Source organism: Petromyzon marinus, unplaced genomic scaffold, assembly GCF_048934315.1.
Source record: "Petromyzon marinus isolate PM22_M1 ecotype Great Lakes invasive population unplaced genomic scaffold, UKy_Petmar_22M1.pri1.0 PM_G_Scaffold_15, whole genome shotgun sequence".
Classification (NCBI taxonomy): Eukaryota; Metazoa; Chordata; class Hyperoartia; order Petromyzontiformes; family Petromyzontidae; genus Petromyzon; species Petromyzon marinus.
The window spans coordinates 2506562-2523648 of record NW_027422706.1 but is presented as its reverse complement, the minus strand read 5'-3'; the positions used below and the strand labels follow the sequence as shown (position 1 = coordinate 2523648).

The 17087-nt window shown below is 54.3% G+C and overlaps 1 protein-coding gene across 2 annotated transcripts in view; it reads right to left on the bottom strand.

Annotated features, from left to right (window-relative positions):
• LOC142910681 (coxsackievirus and adenovirus receptor homolog) overlaps nt 1-17087 on the bottom strand; it is a 107817-nt gene that overhangs the window by 14273 nt on the left and 76457 nt on the right. For both annotated transcript variants that reach the window (XM_076060062.1, XM_076060063.1), the window contains exon 4: nt 284-397. In XM_076060062.1, the coding sequence (XP_075916177.1) occupies nt 284-397 (114 nt within the window). The remainder of the gene's footprint in view (nt 1-283; nt 398-17087) is intronic.

Here is a 17087-nt window from a genome sequence, read left to right as displayed (position 1 = left end):
TCAGTTTAATTCGTAGTTTCGTGGTAATTAATTGAAGGTGGAGGGGTTAACCGGCCCCTCGCACCCGTCCAGAGCCCCCGTTTAGCCCCTGTGGTGGACGCATATGCCATGAGGGGAGGAGCCAATCAAGATTGGATCTCCCCCCACAGCGCTGTCCACGACAGAGTTGCCCGTCCGGCACCGCGAGGAGGTAGGGGGTTGTTTTGCCACGTACACACACACGCACACACACACACGCACACACACGCGTGGCGCCCGCGTGCGTAGCGAGAGGCAGACTCACGGCTCACGAGCGAGAGGGTCACGACGCACGACCGCCAGCCCACGCGGTTGCTGGCGTTGCACCGATAGGTCTCCGCGTGGCTCTCGCTCGCGTTGCTGATGCGCAGCGTTCCTCCTGCGTGCCGCACCAAGCGGGGAGAATCAACAAGCGGAGAGCTCACTCCTGTGGGTCTGTGTGTGGTGAGTCTGTGGGTCTGTGTGTGGTGAGTCTGTGGGTCTCTGTGTGGTGAGTCTGTGGGTCTCTGTGTGGTGAGTCTGTGGGTCTCTGTGTGGTGAGTCTGTGGGTCTCTGTGTGGTGAGTCTATGGGTCTCTGTGTGTGGTGAGTCTATGGGTCTCTGTGTGGTAAGTCTATGGGTCTCTGTGTGGTGAGTCTGTGGGTCTCTGTGTGGTGAGTCTGTGGGCCTCTGTGTGGTGAGTCTATGGGTCTCTGTGTGGTGAGTCTGTGGGTCTCTGTGTGTGGTGAGTCTATGGGTCTCTGTGTGGTGAGTCTGTGGGTCTCTGTGTGGTGAGTCTGTGGGTCTCTGTGTGGTGAGTCTGTGGGTCTCTGTGTGGTGAGTCTATGGGTCTCTGTGTGTGGTGAGTCTATGGGTCTCTGTGTGGTGAGTCTGTGGGTCTCTGTGTGGTGAGTCTGTGGGTCTCTGTGTGGTGAGTCTGTGGGGTCTCTGTGTGTGGTGAGTCTGTGGGTCTGTGTGTGGTGAGTCTGTGGGTCTCTGTGTGATGAGTCTGTGGGTCTCTGTGTGTGGTGAGTCTGTGGGTCTCTGTGTGGTGAGTCTGTGGGTCTCTGTGTGGTGAGTCTGTGGGTCTCTGTGTGGTGAGTCTGTGGGTCTCTGTGTGTGGTGAGTCTGTGGGTCTCTGTGTGGTGAGTCTGTGGGCCTCTGTGTGGTGAGTCTGTGGGTCTATGTGTGTGGTGAGTTTGTGAGTCTCTGTGTGGTGAGTCTATGAGTCTCTGTGTGGTGAGTCTGTGGGTCTCTGTGTGGTGAGTCTATGGGTCTCTGTGTGGTGAGTCTGTGGGTGTCTGTGTGGTGAGTCTGTGGGTCTCTGTGTGTGGTGAGTCTGTGGGTCTCTGTGTGTGATGAGTCTATGGGTCTCTGTGTGGTGAGTCTATGGGTCTCTGTGTGGTGAGTCTGTGGGTCTCTGTGTGTGGTGAGTTTGTGAGTCTATGTGTGGTGAGTCTGTGGGTCTCTGTGTGGTGAGTCTATGAGTCTCTGTGTGGTGAGTCTGTGGGTCTCTGTGTGGTGAGTCTATGGCTCTCTGTGTGGTGAGTCTGTGGGTGTCTGTGTGGTGAGTCTGTGGGTCTCTGTGTGTGGTGAGTCTGTGGGTCTCTGTGTGTGATGAGTCTATGGGTCTCTGTGTGGTGAGTCTATGGGTCTCTGTGTGGTGAGTCTGTGGGTCTCTGTGTGTGGTGAGTCTGTGGGTCTCTGTGTGGTGAGTCTATGGGTCTCTGTGTGGTGCGTCTGTGGGTCTCTGTGTGTGGTGAGTCTGTGGGTCTCTCTGTGAGTGAGTCTATGGGTCTCTGTGTGGTGAGTCTGTGGGTGTCTGTGTGGTGAGTCTGTGGGTCTCTGTGTGTGGTGAGTCTGTGGGTCTCTGTGTGTGATGAGTCTATGGGTCTCTGTGTGGTGAGTCTATGGGTCTCTGTGTGGTGAGTCTGTGGGTCTCTGTGTGTGGTGAGTCTGTGGGTCTCTGTGTGGTGAGTCTATGGGTCTCTGTGTGTTGAGTCTGTGGGTCTCTGTGTGTGGTGAGTCTGTGGGTCTCTGTGTGAGTGAGTCTGTGGGTCTCTGTGTGTGGTGAGTCTGTGGGTCTCTGTGTGGTGAGTCTGTGGGTCTCTTTGTGAGTCTATGGGTCTCTGTGTGCGGTGAGTCTGTGGGTCTCTGTGTGGTGAGTCTGTGGGTCTCTGTGTGGTGAGTCTATGGGTCTCTGTGTGTGGTGAGTCTATGGGTCTCTGTGTGGTGAGTCTGTGGGTCTCTGTGTGGTGAGTCTGTGGGTCTCTGGGTGGTGAGTCTGTGGGTCTCTGTGTGTGGTGAGTCTGTGGGTCTGTGTGTGGTGAGTCTGTGGGTCGCTGTGTGTGGTGATTCTATGGGTCTCTGTGTGGTGAGTCTGTGGGTCTCTGTGTGGTGAGTCTGTGGGTCTCTGTGTGGTGAGTCTGTGGGTCTCTGTGTGGTGAGTCTATGGGTCTCTGTGTGTGGTGAGTCTATGGGTCTCTGTGTGGTGAGTCTGTGGGTCTCTGTGTGGTGAGTCTGTGGGTCTCTGTGTGGTGAGTCTGTGGGTCTCTGTGTGGTGAGTCTGTGGGTCTCTGTGTGGTGAGTCTGTGGGTCTCTGTGTGTGGTGAGTCTGTGGGTCTCTGTGTGGTGAGTCTGTGGGCCTCTGTGTGGTGAGTCTGTGGGTCTATGTGTGTGGTGAGTTTGTGAGTCTCTGTGTGGTGAGTCTATGAGTCTCTGTGTGGTGAGTCTGTGGGTCTCTGTGTGGTGAGTCTATGGGTCTCTGTGTGGTGAGTCTGTGGGTGTCTGTGTGGTGAGTCTGTGGGTCTCTGTGTGTGGTGAGTCTGTGGGTCTCTGTGTGTGATGAGTCTATGGGTCTCTGTGTGGTGAGTCTATGGGTCTCTGTGTGGTGAGTCTGTGGGTCTCTGTGTGTGGTGAGTTTGTGAGTCTATGTGTGGTGAGTCTGTGGGTCTCTGTGTGGTGAGTCTATGAGTCTCTGTGTGGTGAGTCTGTGGGTCTCTGTGTGGTGAGTCTATGGCTCTCTGTGTGGTGAGTCTGTGGGTGTCTGTGTGGTGAGTCTGTGGGTCTCTGTGTGTGGTGAGTCTGTGGGTCTCTGTGTGTGATGAGTCTATGGGTCTCTGTGTGGTGAGTCTATGGGTCTCTGTGTGGTGAGTCTGTGGGTCTCTGTGTGTGGTGAGTCTGTGGGTCTCTGTGTGGTGAGTCTATGGGTCTCTGTGTGGTGAGTCTGTGGGTCTCTGTGTGTGGTGAGTCTGTGGGTCTCTCTGTGAGTGAGTCTATGGGTCTCTGTGTGGTGAGTCTGTGGGTGTCTGTGTGGTGAGTCTGTGGGTCTCTGTGTGTGGTGAGTCTGTGGGTCTCTGTGTGTGATGAGTCTATGGGTCTCTGTGTGGTGAGTCTATGGGTCTCTGTGTGGTGAGTCTGTGGGTCTCTGTGTGTGGTGAGTCTGTGGGTCTCTGTGTGGTGAGTCTATGGGTCTCTGTGTGTTGAGTCTGTGGGTCTCTGTGTGTGGTGAGTCTGTGGGTCTCTGTGTGAGTGAGTCTGTGGGTCTCTGTGTGTGGTGAGTCTGTGGGTCTCTGTGTGGTGAGTCTGTGGGTCTCTTTGTGAGTCTATGGGTCTCTGTGTGCGGTGAGTCTGTGGGTCTCTGTGTGGTGAGTCTGTGGGTCTCTGTGTGGTGAGTCTATGGGTCTCTGTGTGTGGTGAGTCTATGGGTCTCTGTGTGGTGAGTCTGTGGGTCTCTGTGTGGTGAGTCTGTGGGTCTCTGGGTGGTGAGTCTGTGGGTCTCTGTGTGTGGTGAGTCTGTGGGTCTGTGTGTGGTGAGTCTGTGGGTCGCTGTGTGTGGTGATTCTATGGGTCTCTGTGTGGTGAGTCTGTGGGTCTCTGTGTGGTGAGTCTGTGGGTCTCTGTGTGGTGAGTCTGTGGGTCTCTGTGTGGTGAGTCTATGGGTCTCTGTGTGTGGTGAGTCTATGGGTCTCTGTGTGGTGAGTCTGTGGGTCTCTGTGTGGTGAGTCTGTGGGTCTCTGTGTGGTGAGTCTGTGGGTCTCTGTGTGTGGTGAGTCTGTGGGTCTGTGTGTGGTGAGTCTGTGGGTCTCTGTGTGATGAGTCTGTGGGTCTCTGTGTGTGGTGAGTCTGTGGGTCTCTGTGTGGTGAGTCTGTGGGTCTCTGTGTGGTGAGTCTGTGGGTCTCTGTGTGGTGAGTCTGTGGGTCTCTGTGTGTGGTGAGTCTGTGGGTCTCTGTGTGGTGAGTCTGTGGGCCTCTGTGTGGTGAGTCTGTGGGTCTATGTGTGTGGTGAGTTTGTGAGTCTCTGTGTGGTGAGTCTATGAGTCTCTGTGTGGTGAGTCTGTGGGTCTCTGTGTGGTGAGTCTATGGGTCTCTGTGTGGTGAGTCTGTGGGTGTCTGTGTGGTGAGTCTGTGGGTCTCTGTGTGTGGTGAGTCTGTGGGTCTCTGTGTGTGATGAGTCTATGGGTCTCTGTGTGGTGAGTCTATGGGTCTCTGTGTGGTGAGTCTGTGGGTCTCTGTGTGTGGTGAGTTTGTGAGTCTATGTGTGGTGAGTCTGTGGGTCTCTGTGTGGTGAGTCTATGAGTCTCTGTGTGGTGAGTCTGTGGGTCTCTGTGTGGTGAGTCTATGGCTCTCTGTGTGGTGAGTCTGTGGGTGTCTGTGTGGTGAGTCTGTGGGTCTCTGTGTGTGGTGAGTCTGTGGGTCTCTGTGTGTGATGAGTCTATGGGTCTCTGTGTGGTGAGTCTATGGGTCTCTGTGTGGTGAGTCTGTGGGTCTCTGTGTGTGGTGAGTCTGTGGGTCTCTGTGTGGTGAGTCTATGGGTCTCTGTGTGGTGAGTCTGTGGGCCTCTGTGTGTGGTGAGTCTGTGGGTCTCTCTGTGAGTGAGTCTATGGGTCTCTGTGTGGTGAGTCTGTGGGTGTCTGTGTGGTGAGTCTGTGGGTCTCTGTGTGTGGTGAGTCTGTGGGTCTCTGTGTGTGATGAGTCTATGGGTCTCTGTGTGGTGAGTCTATGGGTCTCTGTGTGGTGAGTCTGTGGGTCTCTGTGTGTGGTGAGTCTGTGGGTCTCTGTGTGGTGAGTCTATGGGTCTCTGTGTGTTGAGTCTGTGGGTCTCTGTGTGTGGTGAGTCTGTGGGTCTCTGTGTGAGTGAGTCTGTGGGTCTCTGTGTGTGGTGAGTCTGTGGGTCTCTGTGTGGTGAGTCTGTGGGTCTCTTTGTGAGTCTATGGGTCTCTGTGTGCGGTGAGTCTGTGGGTCTCTGTGTGGTGAGTCTGTGGGTCTCTGTGTGGTGAGTCTATGGGTCTCTGTGTGTGGTGAGTCTATGGGTCTCTGTGTGGTGAGTCTGTGGGTCTCTGTGTGGTGAGTCTGTGGGTCTCTGGGTGGTGAGTCTGTGGGTCTCTGTGTGTGGTGAGTCTGTGGGTCTGTGTGTGGTGAGTCTGTGGGTCGCTGTGTGTGGTGATTCTATGGGTCTCTGTGTGGTGAGTCTGTGGGTCTCTGTGTGGTGATTCTGTGGGTCTCTGTGTGGTGAGTCTGTGGGTCTCTGTGTGATGAGTCTGTGGGTCTCTGTGTGTGGTGAGTCTGTGGGTCTCTGTGTAGTGAGTCTGTGGGTCTCTGTGTGGTGAGTCTGTGGGTCTCTGTGTGGTGAGTCTGTGGGTCTCTGTGTGTGGTGAGTCTGTGGGTCTCTGTGTGGTGAGTCTGTGGGTCTCTGTGTGGTGAGTCTGTGGGTCTCTGTGTGTGGTGAGTTTGTGAGTCTCTGTGTGGTGAGTCTATGAGTCTCTGTGTGGTGAGTCTGTGGGTGTCTGTGTGGTGAGTCTGTGGGTCTCTGTGTGTGGTGAGTATGTTGGTCTCTGTGTGTGATGAGTCTATGGGTCTCTGTGTGGTGAGTCTATGGGTCTCTGTGTGGTGAGTCTGTGGGTCTCTGTGTGTGATAAGTCTGTGGGTCTCTGTGTGGTGAGTCTATGGGTCTCTGTGTGGTGAGTCTGTGGGTCTCTGTGTGTGGTGAGTCTGTGGGTCTCTGTGGGAGTGAGTCTGTGGGTCTCTGTGTGTGGTGAGTCTGTGGGTCTCTGTGTGGTGAGTCTGTGGGTCTCTTTGTGAGTCTATGGGTCTCTGTGTGTGGTGAGTCTGTGGGTCTCTGTGTGATGATTCTATGGGTCTCTGTGTGGTGAGTCTGTGGGTCTCTGTGTGTGGTGAGTTTGTGAGTCTCTGTGTGGTGAGTCTGTGGGTCTCTGTGTGGTGAGTCTATGAGTCTCTGTGTGGTGAGTCTGTGGGTGTCTGTGTGGTGAGTCTGTGGGTCTCTGTGTGTGGTGAGTCTGTTGGTCTCTGTGTGTGATGAGTCTATGGGTCTCTGTGTGGTGAGTCTATGGGTCTCTGTGTGGTGAGTCTGTGGGTCTCTGTGTGTGGTGAGTCTGTGGGTCTCTGTGTGGTGAGTCTATGGGTCTCTGTGTGGTGAGTCTGTGGGTCTCTGTGTGTGGTGAGTCTGTGGGTCTCTGTGGGAGTGAGTCTGTGGGTCTCTGTGTGTGGTGAGTCTGTGGGTCTCTGTGTGGTGAGTCTGTGGGTCTCTTTGTGAGTCTATGGGTCTCTGTGTGTGGTGAGTCTGTGGGTCTCTGTGTGGTGAGTCTGTGGGTCTCTGTGTGATGATTCTATGGGTCTCTGTGTGGTGAGTCTGTGGGTCTCTGTGTGGTGAGTCTATGGGTCTCTGTGTGGTGAGTCTACGGGTCTCTGTGTGTGGTGAGTCTGTGGGTCTCTGTGTGGTGAGTCTATGGGTCTCTGTGTGGTGAGTCTATGGGTCTCTGTGTGGTGAGTCTATGGGTCTCTGTGTGGTGAGTCTATGGGTCTCTGTGTGTGGTGAGTTTATGGGTCTCTGTGTGTGGTGAGTCTGTGGGTCTCTGTGTGGTGAGTCTGTGGGTCTCTGTGTGGTGAGTCTGTGGGTCTCTGTGTGGTGAGTCTGTGGGTCTCTGTGTGTGGTGAGTCTGTGGGTCTCTGTGTGGTGAGTCTGTGGGCCTCTGTGTGGTGAGTCTGTGGGTCTATGTGTGTGGTGAGTTTGTGAGTGTCTGTGTGGTGAGTCTATGAGTCTCTGTGTGGTGAGTCTGTGGGTCTCTGTGTGGTGAGTCTATGGGTCTCTGTGTGGTGAGTCTGTGGGTGTCTGTGTGGTGAGTCTGTGGGTCTCTGTGTGTGGTGAGTCTGTGGGTCTCTGTGTGTGATGAGTCTATGGGTCTCTGTGTGGTGAGTCTATGGGTCTCTGTGTGGTGAGTCTGTGGGTCTCTGTGTGTGGTGAGTTTGTGAGTCTATGTGTGGTGAGTCTGTGGGTCTCTGTGTGGTGAGTCTATGAGTCTCTGTGTGGTGAGTCTGTGGGTCTCTGTGTGGTGAGTCTATGGGTCTCTGTGTGGTGAGTCTGTGGGTGTCTGTGTGGTGAGTCTGTGGGTCTCTGTGTGTGGTGAGTCTGTGGGTCTCTGTGTGTGATGAGTCTATGGGTCTCTGTGTGGTGAGTCTATGGGTCTCTGTGTGGTGAGTCTGTGGGTCTCTGTGTGTGGTGAGTCTGTGGGTCTCTGTGTGGTGAGTCTATGGGTCTCTGTGTGGTGAGTCTGTGGGTCTCTGTGTGTGGTGAGTCTGTGGGTCTCTCTGTGAGTGAGTCTATGGGTCTCTGTGTGGTGAGTCTGTGGGTGTCTGTGTGGTGAGTCTGTGGGTCTCTGTGTGTGGTGAGTCTGTGGGTCTCTGTGTGGTGAGTCTATGGGTCTCTGTGTGGTGAGTCTGTGGGTCTCTGTGTGTGGTGAGTCTGTGGGTCTCTGTGTGGTGAGTCTATGGGTCTCTGTGTGGTGAGTCTGTGGGCCTCTGTGTGTGGTGAGTCTGTGGGTCTCTCTGTGAGTGAGTCTATGGGTCTCTGTGTGGTGAGTCTGTGGGTGTCTGTGTGGTGAGTCTGTGGGTCTCTGTGTGTGGTGAGTCTGTGGGTCTCTGTGTGTGATGAGTCTATGGGTCTCTGTGTGGTGAGTCTATGGGTCTCTGTGTGGTGAGTCTGTGGGTCTCTGTGTGTGGTGAGTCTGTGGGTCTCTGTGTGGTGAGTCTATGGGTCTCTGTGTGTTGAGTCTGTGGGTCTCTGTGTGTGGTGAGTCTGTGGGTCTCTGTGTGAGTGAGTCTGTGGGTCTCTGTGTGTGGTGAGTCTGTGGGTCTCTGTGTGGTGAGTCTGTGGGTCTCTTTGTGAGTCTATGGGTCTCTGTGTGCGGTGAGTCTGTGGGTCTCTGTGTGGTGAGTCTGTGGGTCTCTGTGTGGTGAGTCTATGGGTCTCTGTGTGTGGTGAGTCTATGGGTCTCTGTGTGGTGAGTCTGTGGGTCTCTGTGTGGTGAGTCTGTGGGTCTCTGGGTGGTGAGTCTGTGGGTCTCTGTGTGTGGTGAGTCTGTGGGTCTGTGTGTGGTGAGTCTGTGGGTCGCTGTGTGTGGTGATTCTATGGGTCTCTGTGTGGTGAGTCTGTGGGTCTCTGTGTGGTGATTCTGTGGGTCTCTGTGTGGTGAGTCTGTGGGTCTCTGTGTGATGAGTCTGTGGGTCTCTGTGTGTGGTGAGTCTGTGGGTCTCTGTGTAGTGAGTCTGTGGGTCTCTGTGTGGTGAGTCTGTGGGTCTCTGTGTGGTGAGTCTGTGGGTCTCTGTGTGTGGTGAGTCTGTGGGTCTCTGTGTGGTGAGTCTGTGGGTCTCTGTGTGGTGAGTCTGTGGGTCTCTGTGTGTGGTGAGTTTGTGAGTCTCTGTGTGGTGAGTCTATGAGTCTCTGTGTGGTGAGTCTGTGGGTGTCTGTGTGGTGAGTCTGTGGGTCTCTGTGTGTGGTGAGTATGTTGGTCTCTGTGTGTGATGAGTCTATGGGTCTCTGTGTGGTGAGTCTATGGGTCTCTGTGTGGTGAGTCTGTGGGTCTCTGTGTGTGATGAGTCTGTGGGTCTCTGTGTGGTGAGTCTATGGGTCTCTGTGTGGTGAGTCTGTGGGTCTCTGTGTGTGGTGAGTCTGTGGGTCTCTGTGGGAGTGAGTCTGTGGGTCTCTGTGTGTGGTGAGTCTGTGGGTCTCTGTGTGGTGAGTCTGTGGGTCTCTTTGTGAGTCTATGGGTCTCTGTGTGTGGTGAGTCTGTGGGTCTCTGTGTGATGATTCTATGGGTCTCTGTGTGGTGAGTCTGTGGGTCTCTGTGTGTGGTGAGTTTGTGAGTCTCTGTGTGGTGAGTCTGTGGGTCTCTGTGTGGTGAGTCTATGAGTCTCTGTGTGGTGAGTCTGTGGGTGTCTGTGTGGTGAGTCTGTGGGTCTCTGTGTGTGGTGAGTCTGTTGGTCTCTGTGTGTGATGAGTCTATGGGTCTCTGTGTGGTGAGTCTATGGGTCTCTGTGTGGTGAGTCTGTGGGTCTCTGTGTGTGGTGAGTCTGTGGGTCTCTGTGTGGTGAGTCTATGGGTCTCTGTGTGGTGAGTCTGTGGGTCTCTGTGTGTGGTGAGTCTGTGGGTCTCTGTGGGAGTGAGTCTGTGGGTCTCTGTGTGTGGTGAGTCTGTGGGTCTCTGTGTGGTGAGTCTGTGGGTCTCTTTGTGAGTCTATGGGTCTCTGTGTGTGGTGAGTCTGTGGGTCTCTGTGTGGTGAGTCTGTGGGTCTCTGTGTGATGATTCTATGGGTCTCTGTGTGGTGAGTCTGTGGGTCTCTGTGTGGTGAGTCTATGGGTCTCTGTGTGGTGAGTCTACGGGTCTCTGTGTGTGGTGAGTCTGTGGGTCTCTGTGTGGTGAGTCTATGGGTCTCTGTGTGGTGAGTCTGTGGGTGTCTGTGTGGTGAGTCTGTGGGTCTCTGTGTGTGGTGAGTCTGTGGGTCTCTGTGTGTGATGAGTCTATGGGTCTCTGTGTGGTGAGTCTATGGGTCTCTGTGTGGTGAGTCTGTGGGTCTCTGTGTGTGGTGAGTTTGTGAGTCTATGTGTGGTGAGTCTGTGGGTCTCTGTGTGGTGAGTCTATGAGTCTCTGTGTGGTGAGTCTGTGGGTCTCTGTGTGGTGAGTCTATGGGTCTCTGTGTGGTGAGTCTGTGGGTGTCTGTGTGGTGAGTCTGTGGGTCTCTGTGTGGTGAGTCTGTGGGTCTCTGTGTGTGGTGAGTCTGTGGGTCTCTCTGTGAGTGAGTCTATGGGTCTCTGTGTGGTGAGTCTGTGGGTGTCTGTGTGGTGAGTCTGTGGGTCTCTGTGTGTGGTGAGTCTGTGGGTCTCTGTGTGGTGAGTCTGTGGGTCTCTGTGTGGTGAGTCTATGGGTCTCTGTGTGGTGAGTCTGTGGGTCTCTGTGTGTGGTGAGTCTGTGGGTCTCTCTGTGAGTGAGTCTATGGGTCTCTGTGTGGTGAGTCTGTGGGTGTCTGTGTGGTGAGTCTGTGGGTCTCTGTGTGAGTGAGTCTGTGGGTCTCTGTGTGTGGTGAGTCTGTGGGTCTCTGTGTGGTGAGTCTGTGGGTCTCTGTGTGGTGAGTCTGTGGGTCTCTTTGTGAGTCTATGGGTCTCTGTGTGTGGTGAGTCTGTGGGTCTCTGTGTGGTGAGTCTGTGGGTCTCTGTGTGATGATTCTATGGGTCTCTGTGTGGTGAGTCTGTGGGTCTCTGTGTGGTGAGTCTATGGGTCTCTGTGTGGTGAGTCTACGGGTCTCTGTGTGTGGTGAGTCTGTGGGTCTCTGTGTGGTGAGTCTATGGGTCTCTGTGTGGTGAGTCTGTGGGTGTCTGTGTGGTGAGTCTGTGGGTCTCTGTGTGTGGTGAGTCTGTGGGTCTCTGTGTGTGATGAGTCTATGGGTCTCTGTGTGGTGAGTCTATGGGTCTCTGTGTGGTGAGTCTGTGGGTCTCTGTGTGTGGTGAGTTTGTGAGTCTATGTGTGGTGAGTCTGTGGGTCTCTGTGTGGTGAGTCTATGAGTCTCTGTGTGGTGAGTCTGTGGGTCTCTGTGTGGTGAGTCTATGGGTCTCTGTGTGGTGAGTCTGTGGGTGTCTGTGTGGTGAGTCTGTGGGTCTCTGTGTGGTGAGTCTGTGGGTCTCTGTGTGTGGTGAGTCTGTGGGTCTCTCTGTGAGTGAGTCTATGGGTCTCTGTGTGGTGAGTCTGTGGGTGTCTGTGTGGTGAGTCTGTGGGTCTCTGTGTGTGGTGAGTCTGTGGGTCTCTGTGTGGTGAGTCTGTGGGTCTCTGTGTGGTGAGTCTATGGGTCTCTGTGTGGTGAGTCTGTGGGTCTCTGTGTGTGGTGAGTCTGTGGGTCTCTCTGTGAGTGAGTCTATGGGTCTCTGTGTGGTGAGTCTGTGGGTGTCTGTGTGGTGAGTCTGTGGGTCTCTGTGTGAGTGAGTCTGTGGGTCTCTGTGTGTGGTGAGTCTGTGGGTCTCTGTGTGGTGAGTCTGTGGGTCTCTTTGTGAGTCTATGGGTCTCTGTGTGGTGAGTCTGTGGGTCTCTGTGTGTGGTGAGTCTGTGGGTCTCTGTGTGGTGAGTCTATGGGTCTCTGTATGTTGAGTCTGTGGGTCTCTGTGTGTGGTGAGTCTGTGGGTCTCTGTGTGAGTGAGTCTGTGGGTCTCTGTGTGTGGTGAGTCTGTGGGTCTCTGTGTGGTGAGTCTGTGGGTCTCTTTGTGAGTCTATGGGTCTCTGTGTGCGGTGAGTCTGTGGGTCTCTGTGTGGTGAGTCTGTGGGTCTCTGTGTGGTGAGTCTATGGGTCTCTGTGTGTGGTGAGTCTATGGGTCTCTGTGTGGTGAGTCTGTGGGTCTCTGTGTGGTGAGTCTGTGGGTCTCTGGGTGGTGAGTCTGTGGGTCTCTGTGTGTGGTGAGTCTGTGGGTCTGTGTGTGGTGAGTCTGTGGGTCGCTGTGTGTGGTGATTCTATGGGTCTCTGTGTGGTGAGTCTGTGGGTCTCTGTGTGGTGATTCTGTGGGTCTCTGTGTGGTGAGTCTGTGGGTCTCTGTGTGATGAGTCTGTGGGTCTCTGTGTGTGGTGAGTCTGTGGGTCTCTGTGTAGTGAGTCTGTGGGTCTCTGTGTGGTGAGTCTGTGGGTCTCTGTGTGGTGAGTCTGTGGGTCTCTGTGTGTGGTGAGTCTGTGGGTCTCTGTGTGGTGAGTCTGTGGGTCTCTGTGTGGTGAGTCTGTGGGTCTCTGTGTGTGGTGAGTTTGTGAGTCTCTGTGTGGTGAGTCTATGAGTCTCTGTGTGGTGAGTCTGTGGGTGTCTGTGTGGTGAGTCTGTGGGTCTCTGTGTGTGGTGAGTATGTTGGTCTCTGTGTGTGATGAGTCTATGGGTCTCTGTGTGGTGAGTCTATGGGTCTCTGTGTGGTGAGTCTGTGGGTCTCTGTGTGTGATGAGTCTGTGGGTCTCTGTGTGGTGAGTCTATGGGTCTCTGTGTGGTGAGTCTGTGGGTCTCTGTGTGTGGTGAGTCTGTGGGTCTCTGTGGGAGTGAGTCTGTGGGTCTCTGTGTGTGGTGAGTCTGTGGGTCTCTGTGTGGTGAGTCTGTGGGTCTCTTTGTGAGTCTATGGGTCTCTGTGTGTGGTGAGTCTGTGGGTCTCTGTGTGATGATTCTATGGGTCTCTGTGTGGTGAGTCTGTGGGTCTCTGTGTGTGGTGAGTTTGTGAGTCTCTGTGTGGTGAGTCTGTGGGTCTCTGTGTGGTGAGTCTATGAGTCTCTGTGTGGTGAGTCTGTGGGTGTCTGTGTGGTGAGTCTGTGGGTCTCTGTGTGTGGTGAGTCTGTTGGTCTCTGTGTGTGATGAGTCTATGGGTCTCTGTGTGGTGAGTCTATGGGTCTCTGTGTGGTGAGTCTGTGGGTCTCTGTGTGTGGTGAGTCTGTGGAGTCTCTGTGTGTGGTGAGTCTGTGGGTCTGTGTGTGGTGAGTCTGTGGGTCTCTGTGTGATGAGTCTGTGGGTCTCTGTGTGTGGTGAGTCTGTGGGTCTCTGTGTGGTGAGTCTGTGGGTCTCTGTGTGGTGAGTCTGTGGGTCTCTGTGTGGTGAGTCTGTGGGTCTCTGTGTGTGGTGAGTCTGTGGGTCTCTGTGTGGTGAGTCTGTGGGCCTCTGTGTGGTGAGTCTGTGGGTCTATGTGTGTGGTGAGTTTGTGAGTCTCTGTGTGGTGAGTCTATGAGTCTCTGTGTGGTGAGTCTGTGGGTCTCTGTGTGGTGAGTCTATGGGTCTCTGTGTGGTGAGTCTGTGGGTGTCTGTGTGGTGAGTCTGTGGGTCTCTGTGTGTGGTGAGTCTGTGGGTCTCTGTGTGTGATGAGTCTATGGGTCTCTGTGTGGTGAGTCTATGGGTCTCTGTGTGGTGAGTCTGTGGGTCTCTGTGTGTGGTGAGTCTGTGGGTCTCTGTGTGGTGAGTCTGTGGGTCTCTGTGTGATGATTCTATGGGTCTCTGTGTGGTGAGTCTGTGGGTCTCTGTGTGGTGAGTCTATGGGTCTCTGTGTGGTGAGTCTACGGGTCTCTGTGTGTGGTGAGTCTGTGGGTCTCTGTGTGGTGGGTCTCTGTGTGGTGATTCTGTGGGTCTCTGTGTGGTGAGTCTGTGGGTCTCTGTGTGATGAGTCTGTGGGTCTCTGTGTGTGGTGAGTCTGTGGGTCTCTGTGTAGTGAGTCTGTGGGTCTCTGTGTGGTGAGTCTGTGGGTCTCTGTGTGGTGAGTCTGTGGGTCTCTGTGTGTGGTGAGTCTGTGGGTCTCTGTGTGGTGAGTCTGTGGGTCTCTGTGTGGTGAGTCTGTGGGTCTCTGTGTGTGGTGAGTTTGTGAGTCTCTGTGTGGTGAGTCTATGAGTCTCTGTGTGGTGAGTCTGTGGGTGTCTGTGTGGTGAGTCTGTGGGTCTCTGTGTGTGGTGAGTATGTTGGTCTCTGTGTGTGATGAGTCTATGGGTCTCTGTGTGGTGAGTCTATGGGTCTCTGTGTGGTGAGTCTGTGGGTCTCTGTGTGTGATGAGTCTGTGGGTCTCTGTGTGGTGAGTCTATGGGTCTCTGTGTGGTGAGTCTGTGGGTCTCTGTGTGTGGTGAGTCTGTGGGTCTCTGTGGGAGTGAGTCTGTGGGTCTCTGTGTGTGGTGAGTCTGTGGGTCTCTGTGTGGTGAGTCTGTGGGTCTCTTTGTGAGTCTATGGGTCTCTGTGTGTGGTGAGTCTGTGGGTCTCTGTGTGATGATTCTATGGGTCTCTGTGTGGTGAGTCTGTGGGTCTCTGTGTGTGGTGAGTTTGTGAGTCTCTGTGTGGTGAGTCTGTGGGTCTCTGTGTGGTGAGTCTATGAGTCTCTGTGTGGTGAGTCTGTGGGTGTCTGTGTGGTGAGTCTGTGGGTCTCTGTGTGTGGTGAGTCTGTTGGTCTCTGTGTGTGATGAGTCTATGGGTCTCTGTGTGGTGAGTCTATGGGTCTCTGTGTGGTGAGTCTGTGGGTCTCTGTGTGTGGTGAGTCTGTGGGTCTCTGTGTGGTGAGTCTATGGGTCTCTGTGTGGTGAGTCTGTGGGTCTCTGTGTGTGGTGAGTCTGTGGGTCTCTGTGGGAGTGAGTCTGTGGGTCTCTGTGTGTGGTGAGTCTGTGGGTCTCTGTGTGGTGAGTCTGTGGGTCTCTTTGTGAGTCTATGGGTCTCTGTGTGTGGTGAGTCTGTGGGTCTCTGTGTGGTGAGTCTGTGGGTCTCTGTGTGATGATTCTATGGGTCTCTGTGTGGTGAGTCTGTGGGTCTCTGTGTGGTGAGTCTATGGGTCTCTGTGTGGTGAGTCTACGGGTCTCTGTGTGTGGTGAGTCTGTGGGTCTCTGTGTGGTGAGTCTATGGGTCTCTGTGTGGTGAGTCTGTGGGTGTCTGTGTGGTGAGTCTGTGGGTCTCTGTGTGTGGTGAGTCTGTGGGTCTCTGTGTGTGATGAGTCTATGGGTCTCTGTGTGGTGAGTCTATGGGTCTCTGTGTGGTGAGTCTGTGGGTCTCTGTGTGTGGTGAGTTTGTGAGTCTATGTGTGGTGAGTCTGTGGGTCTCTGTGTGGTGAGTCTATGAGTCTCTGTGTGGTGAGTCTGTGGGTCTCTGTGTGGTGAGTCTATGGGTCTCTGTGTGGTGAGTCTGTGGGTGTCTGTGTGGTGAGTCTGTGGGTCTCTGTGTGGTGAGTCTGTGGGTCTCTGTGTGTGGTGAGTCTGTGGGTCTCTCTGTGAGTGAGTCTATGGGTCTCTGTGTGGTGAGTCTGTGGGTGTCTGTGTGGTGAGTCTGTGGGTCTCTGTGTGTGGTGAGTCTGTGGGTCTCTGTGTGGTGAGTCTGTGGGTCTCTGTGTGGTGAGTCTATGGGTCTCTGTGTGGTGAGTCTGTGGGTCTCTGTGTGTGGTGAGTCTGTGGGTCTCTCTGTGAGTGAGTCTATGGGTCTCTGTGTGGTGAGTCTGTGGGTGTCTGTGTGGTGAGTCTGTGGGTCTCTGTGTGAGTGAGTCTGTGGGTCTCTGTGTGTGGTGAGTCTGTGGGTCTCTGTGTGGTGAGTCTGTGGGTCTCTGTGTGGTGAGTCTGTGGGTCTCTTTGTGAGTCTATGGGTCTCTGTGTGTGGTGAGTCTGTGGGTCTCTGTGTGGTGAGTCTGTGGGTCTCTGTGTGATGATTCTATGGGTCTCTGTGTGGTGAGTCTGTGGGTCTCTGTGTGGTGAGTCTATGGGTCTCTGTGTGGTGAGTCTACGGGTCTCTGTGTGTGGTGAGTCTGTGGGTCTCTGTGTGGTGAGTCTATGGGTCTCTGTGTGGTGAGTCTGTGGGTGTCTGTGTGGTGAGTCTGTGGGTCTCTGTGTGTGGTGAGTCTGTGGGTCTCTGTGTGTGATGAGTCTATGGGTCTCTGTGTGGTGAGTCTATGGGTCTCTGTGTGGTGAGTCTGTGGGTCTCTGTGTGTGGTGAGTTTGTGAGTCTATGTGTGGTGAGTCTGTGGGTCTCTGTGTGGTGAGTCTATGAGTCTCTGTGTGGTGAGTCTGTGGGTCTCTGTGTGGTGAGTCTATGGGTCTCTGTGTGGTGAGTCTGTGGGTGTCTGTGTGGTGAGTCTGTGGGTCTCTGTGTGGTGAGTCTGTGGGTCTCTGTGTGTGGTGAGTCTGTGGGTCTCTCTGTGAGTGAGTCTATGGGTCTCTGTGTGGTGAGTCTGTGGGTGTCTGTGTGGTGAGTCTGTGGGTCTCTGTGTGTGGTGAGTCTGTGGGTCTCTGTGTGGTGAGTCTGTGGGTCTCTGTGTGGTGAGTCTATGGGTCTCTGTGTGGTGAGTCTGTGGGTCTCTGTGTGTGGTGAGTCTGTGGGTCTCTCTGTGAGTGAGTCTATGGGTCTCTGTGTGGTGAGTCTGTGGGTGTCTGTGTGGTGAGTCTGTGGGTCTCTGTGTGAGTGAGTCTGTGGGTCTCTGTGTGTGGTGAGTCTGTGGGTCTCTGTGTGGTGAGTCTGTGGGTCTCTTTGTGAGTCTATGGGTCTCTGTGTGGTGAGTCTGTGGGTCTCTGTGTGTGGTGAGTCTGTGGGTCTCTGTGTGGTGAGTCTATGGGTCTCTGTATGTTGAGTCTGTGGGTCTCTGTGTGTGGTGAGTCTGTGGGTCTCTGTGTGAGTGAGTCTGTGGGTCTCTGTGTGTGGTGAGTCTGTGGGTCTCTGTGTGGTGAGTCTGTGGGTCTCTTTGTGAGTCTATGGGTCTCTGTGTGCGGTGAGTCTGTGGGTCTCTGTGTGGTGAGTCTGTGGGTCTCTGTGTGGTGAGTCTATGGGTCTCTGTGTGTGGTGAGTCTATGGGTCTCTGTGTGGTGAGTCTGTGGGTCTCTGTGTGGTGAGTCTGTGGGTCTCTGGGTGGTGAGTCTGTGGGTCTCTGTGTGTGGTGAGTCTGTGGGTCTGTGTGTGGTGAGTCTGTGGGTCGCTGTGTGTGGTGATTCTATGGGTCTCTGTGTGGTGAGTCTGTGGGTCTCTGTGTGGTGATTCTGTGGGTCTCTGTGTGGTGAGTCTGTGGGTCTCTGTGTGATGAGTCTGTGGGTCTCTGTGTGTGGTGAGTCTGTGGGTCTCTGTGTAGTGAGTCTGTGGGTCTCTGTGTGGTGAGTCTGTGGGTCTCTGTGTGGTGAGTCTGTGGGTCTCTGTGTGTGGTGAGTCTGTGGGTCTCTGTGTGGTGAGTCTGTGGGTCTCTGTGTGGTGAGTCTGTGGGTCTCTGTGTGTGGTGAGTTTGTGAGTCTCTGTGTGGTGAGTCTATGAGTCTCTGTGTGGTGAGTCTGTGGGTGTCTGTGTGGTGAGTCTGTGGGTCTCTGTGTG